The sequence below is a fragment of the Grammomys surdaster genome, unplaced genomic scaffold (assembly GCF_004785775.1).
Source record: "Grammomys surdaster isolate TR1022 unplaced genomic scaffold, NIH_TR_1.0 277, whole genome shotgun sequence".
NCBI classification, from domain to species: domain Eukaryota; kingdom Metazoa; phylum Chordata; class Mammalia; order Rodentia; family Muridae; genus Grammomys; species Grammomys surdaster.
Window position 1 is genome coordinate 185532 of NW_021604718.1, and position 7591 is coordinate 193122.

General features: G+C 53.8%; 1 protein-coding gene across 2 annotated transcripts in view; it reads right to left on the reverse strand.

Annotated features, from left to right (window-relative positions):
- Lhfpl5 (LHFPL tetraspan subfamily member 5) overlaps window positions 1-7044 on the reverse strand; it is an 8773-nt gene extending 1729 nt beyond the window's left edge. Inside the window, exons 1-3 of one of the 2 annotated variants that reach the window (XM_028777080.1) lie at window positions 6387-7044; window positions 2483-2719; window positions 1140-1182 (exon numbers count right to left, since the gene is read on the reverse strand). In XM_028777080.1, coding sequence (XP_028632913.1) covers window positions 1172-1182; window positions 2483-2719; window positions 6387-6798 — 660 coding nt within the window. In that variant the 5' untranslated portion in view covers window positions 6799-7044 and the 3' untranslated portion in view covers window positions 1140-1171. Of the gene's footprint in view, window positions 1-1139; window positions 1183-2462; window positions 2720-6386 lie in introns of those variants that run through there. The other variant, XM_028777079.1, reaches the window with a different exon arrangement.
- Window positions 7045-7591: the final 547 nt, after the last annotated feature.

Sequence of the window (7591 nt, forward strand, 5' to 3'; positions counted from 1 at the left end):
ACCCCAAGCCTGGCCTCAAACTCAGAGATCTGCCTGCCTCTGCCTCCTGAGTGCTGAGGTTAAAGACACGCATCGCTCGGTGGATTCCTGATTGACAGCTGCACAGTTGTCGACAGGAGGATACAGGTGGAAAGGGCTTCGGATGTGGGGTAACAGTGGGCACTGGAGAAGCGTGAGGAGATTAGATGCTCAGCAGTGCTTCCTGTTCCAGGACGGTGGTTAGAACAACTGTCTGTGGTTCCTTCCTGCTATGGCAGAGTTGCCTTTGAACAAGCAGTCCCCGAAATCCAGGACTGCTCTAAATGGAGCAAGGGGCTCTGCTCATCATGACCACCAGCATGGTCACCACCATCCTCATCACCATCAGAGCCAAGCATTTAACGGGGTAACAGAAGGCTCTTCCCCAAATAGCAGCCATTTAAATGAACGTAACTCATGTGCACACAAGACCACCTTGATCTCAATAGACGGCAGTTACTCAGGGTGACGCTTGGAAGGAGGTGACTTCTGGGTTTTTGGTGGTGGTGGTGGTTTTTTCTCTTAATTTCTAAATCATTTTGGAAGCTAAAAGACAGTAAAGAAGTCAATACTGTGAGGCTGGTTGCGGTGGCCACACCTTTAATCCTAGAACTCAGGGAAGCAGAAGGATCTCTGAGAGTTCAAGGCCGGTCAACACTACCTAGAGAGACTCTTGTCTACGAAACAGAAAAGGAAATAGCACGCCATGCTGCTTTTGGAATCCCATTGACACTGGCTGGTAGTTCTTTTTTCTTCGGCTGTGCAGGAGCAGAGAGATAAACCTAATACTCAGTATGCCAAATAATTCTATTGTGTCTTCTATTATGTCTATTAGATAAACTTTATTGAATCATCCCCTGACCCCCATCGGTGGCTTGTTTTCTGTTGTGTTACGTCTTCCAGCCTGTTTTTTACAAATTACTTAAAATTTTATTTGAAAATAAAAGCTCCAAGCGTAACAGCTTGCAAGTATGTTCTGTTTCCCAGGCTACACCCATTTCAGAGAATAACTCTGTTTTACATCCCCTAGCCTAAGTTTGCTCTCACCTGCCCCATGAAGGTCCCTCTGAGGCTGCCCGCCTCCCCCGCCCCCAGCCCGAGGCAGCTCCAGGCACACTCACCGGCCAGAAGAGTCGCCAGCATCTTGGTTGCTTCAGACTTCCTCTGGAGAAAGAGAACATAATGTTCCTGACAGAACTTATCAGCAGCTGATCTCTGTGTGCTCCTGGCTCATCAGATTCATCTTTCTGTCTTAACTTCTTTTTTATCCTTATTTTTTATTTTGTTGTTTTGATCCTTCAAGATAGGGTTTCTTTGTTTAGCACAGGCTGCCCTCAAACTCAGAGATCCACCTGCCTCTGCCTCCGAGTGCTGGGATTAAAGTCCTGTGCCTTCATTCCTCCCCCTGCGGCCTCCCACGCACTCGGATTCCTCTTTCTAAAGAGCTCTTGTTGGCTTTCAAGAAGACGGCTGCATCTCTGGTAATTCTGCCTTCCTCACTGAACCGTGGTTTCTATTTACGCTTCATTTTCTTTCCCTAAGTAGGGTTCTTGGGGGACCCAGCAGCTTCAAGAGCCCCTGTGAAGGAAAGATATCTCATCCATCTCTGGCAGTGTACAATCCCCTATCACCAATCACAGAGATGGGTGGGCTTCAGGCTCAGCTAGAGGAGGCCTGGCTTCTGGGCCTCCAAGTGTCTCCTATGCAGTGTCCTTGGCCCTGGAGCCCACAGGGGGTAAGAGGCTGCCACTGCCTCTAGTCCAGGTCCAAGGTCTGATGTGATGGAACTTTCTCTCAGATGGCTGGTGCCTCAGGTGTAATGGTGGCTACCTGCTAGCAACAGCATTTGGGAATCTTGAGGCTGTAAGATAGGCACTGATTCCCTGGCTAGATTGACAGACACTGGAAAAGCCCCTCAGGTCAATTGGAAGGAGGGACGGGCCAAATGGAAACAGGCATAAAATCCCAGGCAGCAGGAGTCCAAAGTGAAGTGTTAGGGAAGGTTTCCCAGAGTGCCTCACCCCATGCCCATGCCCTGGCATCAGCAGTACCTGACTGGAGAGCAGCCCTCACTACAGGGGCGTGGGAGCTGTCCGTTCAGCACCACCGTGGTTTTAAGATCACCACAGATTACCAGGCACAACCTTCCCCAGCAGCTCATGCTTCTTCCTCACCATCCTCTCTACCTGCCAACCCCCATGACTTAACTCAGCCTCCATGCTTCCCGGAGGAACCCCATGTAGCTCCCCCAGCTGTATTGGGACTGTCTCCTGCTCACAGATCTTTTCTGAATAGCCTGCCAGCTTTCAACACTCCACTGATGGCCTTTCTCAGGGAGGACAGGCATAGTTGCTGGTCTTAACTCAAGGGGCCTAGACACACTTGGCTTCTGAGAGCCGCCACTGCACCCACCTCTCCACCCGCAGCCCCAGGGAAGGATATCCCTATGAAGGAAGACCGGTACCATTCCCATCTGCCTTGTAGTCGTCGGGGAGGAGCTTGTCCTGCCGATAGCCCAACACGAAAGCCAGGAAGGAGAGGATGAGCGCATCGCCAATACTGAGGATGGCCAGCATGAAGGCCCAGCGGATGGTGCAGTGGCCCAGCGTGTACTTGCCCGTCTGCTCACCACACATACGCCGCACCTCACTGGAGTCCCAACCATCTGGGTAGACCAGACATCCGATCATCAGGCCTGTGGCTAAGGAGGCAAGAGGGTACCAGTGGCGTCAGGCTGTGCATGACCCCAGCTACCTCCTCACACCCCAAGCTCCTTGTGTTCCCCCCCAACCCCCCGGTCTCTGGGTTAGCCGCGGGAAACACAAAGGGCAGCTTCTTCTATGTAAAATGCAAGTGGAAAAGCGGAGGCTCACAAAGCTAGGGCACTGAGAACCAGCAGTCAGGATGGATGCAGAGGCGGGGCTCCTCAGCCAGGCTGGTGCCTCAGCCCCACACCAAGTGGCCTCCCGTCCTTCTCCCAGTCCCACCCTGGACTCAGCAAGGCACCGCCTACTCTGGCTCCAGAGCCCTCCAGCATCTCATCCCACCCAAGATGCATCTCTTGTGAGAGACCTTGCTCATTCTCCACCTCTGAGCTACTCGGAATGTCGAGGTAGGTGGTCATTCTGATGAGCATTGTCACAGGACGCCTCACGATTCAGGACCTTCGACCTAATGAACCCACGGGCCAGCCCTACCCCCAGCTTCTCATTTTCCTCAGGAACCTTCCATGCTCTGTCCCTCTGCAGTAATGACACCAAACACAACCCAGACCAGTGAAAGCAGAGGCTTCGGTGATGCCAGGGGGCACAAAAGGACAGCAAGGGAGCTGTCCTGCAGGTCACCGCAGCTCCAAGTTCTTGTTTCCCCCTGCCTGTGGGTCCCACATCTGCCAAACACTTACAGGACGTTTATCATGCATAATATCATCAGCTCTTCGTCACAGGATCTCCAAGGGATGGGGTACGCTGCATGCGACAGATGATGTGTGTTGTGTTGAATAATTCGAATCCCCCAAAAGCTGTATGTTGGAAATTTTAACCCTTCAAGTGACGGTATCAGAAGGTGGGACTTTGGGAGAAGTGGTGGATTGAGTATGCCCAGCCCAGGGAGTGGCACTATTTGGAGGTGTGGCCTTGTTGGAGTGGTTGTGGTCTTGTTGGAGTGGGTGTGGCCTTGTTGGAGTGGGTGTGTCACTGTGGATATGGGCTTTAAGACCCTCATCCTAGCTGCCTGGAAGTCAGTTTGCTCCTAGCAGCCTTCAGATGAAGATGTAGAACTCTCAGCTCCTCCTGCACCATGCCTGCTGGATGTTCCTGCCTTGATGATAATGGACTGAACCTCCAAACCTGTAAGCCAGCCTCAATTAAATGTTGTCCTTATAAGAATTATCTTGGTCATGGTGTCTGTTCACAGCAGTAAAACCCTAAGTAAGACAGGAAGTAATTCGTTTAGGAGATCAAGCCCCCATACTCAGGATTAGCACACTTATAGGAGGGAGCCCAGAGAGACTTCCTGCCTTTTCCATCCTTTGCGGGCAGAGCAAGAAGTCAGCATCTATGCCTGGAAGATGACCCTCACCGGAACCACACTGTACCAACACCTGACCTCACTCACACAGGCTCCAGAGCCACGAGAGAGAAAGAAATGTCTGTGTTCAGGACGCTTCATCTATGGGAATTTGTATAATAACATAATTTCACTAAGACAGGAGGTTGCCAAGATTCGGGGCAAACAACTGAGCCCACACTCAGCCTGCACCCCGAGCTCCACCGTTGTTTTAAGCTCCAGTCCCCCCACCTCTCAGGGGCATCAATTCTGTTCTCCCAACTCCACCCCACCCCCACCCTCTGGCTTTGTGGGAATTTTTGAGCTAACAGACGAATCCCCCAGTCGCTGGCCATGAGGCACACCTGCTCAGCCCTCCTCCCTGACACCGAGTGGAACACGACACCACCCTCATCCTTGTTCCCCATAAATGCTTCATGGGATGGCAGACAGCCACCTCTGCCCTCAGCTCTGTGACCCAGATAGCATCTGGCTCAAATGGCCTGGTGATCCTCCACCCAGGCCTTCCTCCTGCTGTCCCACGCAGCAGGCACACCTGCCGGGTAATGCAGGCAGGAGAGAGACAGCTCTAAGAAAGGATGGTGTGTCTGCACATCCCAGAGCCCTGAGGTGGAAGGCAAGCTGGCAAGCATATCCACCCCACTCAGTCTTCACTGCCCCTTCCTGATATGACCATCATGGCCTGTTGTCCCCTCCTGACCACTAAGGCTTGGAGATGGGGGTCCGGGGGAGGAACTCAGGCCCAGGTGTCAGACTGGGAATCAGGTCTCCCTTTACTAGCTAACCACTCACCAATAAGTCTGAACTTTGCAAACGCAGGAACACTCACTACTGGGTTGTGATGAGGTTTCATCAGAAAATGAAGTCTTTTGTGAATCATGCTTATAAAATATGGTTCCCAATTTTTTTTTAAAAAAAAAGGTCTTGTAATGCATCTAATTGGGTGGGGGACTCTTAATTGTCCCAGGCTCTGATTTGCCAGCCGGTCTGCTACAGCCTTTGCCGGCTCTAACCCTCTCTGCCATTCCAATCCCTCATCTACAGCTGCGGTCCCCTCCAGCTCTGCCTGGCTGAGATTCAGACAGCTGTTATTCACCACCCTCTGACCCCAACCAGGGTAATGCTACCCTACCCAGCAATGTCCAGACAGTGTCTCCTGTGTCCAGCCCCACCATTGCTGATGGACATCTGTAGAACGTCAGGGACTAAGAGACCAAAGGCTGCTGACAGGTGCTAGGCTGTCTCTTCCTGAGCTCCAATGGAGACCAAGACCAGCTGTCCCAAGGACCAAGAGGGTCACCTGAGCCTGGAGCAGGGAAGCAGGCAGGAAATGCCTTGCTTTGGGACCCCACAAGCAGCTGCCTACCTGACATGGTGTTAAAGGGCGCCAGGTAGCCCGTGCGCCACCACCTTCCAAAACAGCGGCCTAATTACTGACGGAGTTCGAATCCAGGAATGAAGACTTTCATTCCACAATGAAAGAGAGAGAGATCACAGCCAGCATAACAGCGGCACTCCAAAGTCCTGGACTCTTCCACAAGAGCAGTTGGAGGTGAGGAGGGGGAGAAGGCAGGGAGTGAGGCCATCACCATAGCCCTGGGGTTGCATCCTAGGTCACATGGCAATAGCCTTCCTCTTCCTTGTGAGTGCGCACGCCTGTGGTGTCGTGTTTTGGGGGTTGGTACACCTGACTGTGCCATGGAGAGCTATGTGCCCCCTCTAAGTCGCTTCTCTCTGGCTCAGGAGCTCTACAGCCTGGACCCCATTCCGCCTCGGCATAGCCCCCACACACTTCTTTTACTTTTAGGTGTGTGTGTGTGTGTGACATGTGCTCATGTAGGCACATGCCACAGGGAAATCAGATAACAACTGGACAGAATCTGTTCTTCATGGAATGTGGGTCCCGGAAGCTGAACTCAAGGTCGTCAGACTCAGCTGCAAGCATCTTTACCAGCTGAGCCATCTCCTGGTCCCTGACTCGTTCTTTCTTAGAGTCTCAGATTTTCCTCAAGACAGAGTCTCACACTGTAGCCCAGGCTGGCCTGGAACTCACAGCCGTCCTTTTGTCTCTATCTCCCAGGTGCTGGGATTCTAGGTGCGAGGCATGTGTGTTTGCACCTATAATCTGGTCTGCTATGGCCTTGGCCTCTACTGAGTATAACCTGAGCTCTACTCGGAATCTTTTGTGGAACACTGAGTAGGAGAAGGTCCAGAGCTTTCCCCTTCATGGGAAAGCTGCAGCTGTACCCCGAGTACGCCCCACTTGTCCCCCATCCCCGCCCCCCAGCAACCCTGCTCACCCGCAGCCAGCTGCATCCAGGCGCAAATCTTGTAGACCGTGGCTGTGTTACAGACGAAGAACAGGCTGAAGCAGATGATGGAGCCGATGATGAGGAACATGGCCAAGGCCACGAAGAACATGGCAGTCTTGAAGGCTCTGGAGGGGATAGAGGAGAAGTCCAGAGGGCCCCCCTTGCAGATGAGTTCCGACGACAGCACGTTGCCCACACAGTACGAGAACAGGCCAAAGTAGCCAGCCTGTGGCGTGCTCACACTGTCGCCTATCCAGTAGGGCTGGATAAAGAGGGCCATGACCAGCACCGAGAAACAGATGGTGAGCGTGCCCCACATCACTCCCACGGCGCGCGAGTTTCGCACATAGTTGGTGTGGTAGATCTTGGCGGCCTCCTGGGCTGGCAACAACTTCACCATGGCGAAGGCCTCTGGGCTAGCACGGGGGTACTGGCTGGGTGAAGGTCTACAGCTCTAGGAGGCGGAAGAGCCGGGTCGTGGGTCAGTCCTCAGCCTGGTGAGAGGAGCAGCCTGAGGTCAGGGCGCAAAGTGAGCATCCCCCAGCTAGCTGGGAGCGCAGCAGGCCAAGGTCAACCTTGGCTTCGCAAGAGACGCTTCCCAGACGCCCGTGTCCGCCCTAACCAGGATGGGCTCGAGTCTACCGCCTCTTCCAAGTCGGCCAGGGTCTGGGCCTGCGCCGCCGCCCTGCCCACCCCTCCCGCTCCCCTTCGCAGGCCCCGCCCGGCAGGCTCTGCCGAACGCGTTTCAGCACCGCGGCCAGCGCCAGCGCTCGGGGGCGGGCCTGAGAGGGGCGGGGCCAGCGAGCTCAGAGGGGCGGTCTAGGAGAGGAAGGGGTGGGGCCGCGGTTGTCACGTTCCTTCCGCTGATTCCAGCGGCAAAAACGCTTTCTGTCCTCTACACCCCTAGTCACCCTTGGGGACCTCCACCTCCCACCAGCGGCAGCACCACCACCCCTCTATCCCGAGGTTCCGCAAGTTTTGACTGTGGCTTGCCTTGGTCTTCCAGTCAACGACTGACAAGACCAGGGTAGAGGCTAGAAATATCCCGTCTGCGAGGACCGTGGGCTAGTGCAATAACCCCCGCAGCAATACAGAAGAGCAAAATTCATTCCCCAATCGCAACGGAGCTACCAGTGTGTACAACACACAGCCTTTCGCCTCTAGTTTCCGTTTTTATCGCAGATTTCTTTTTT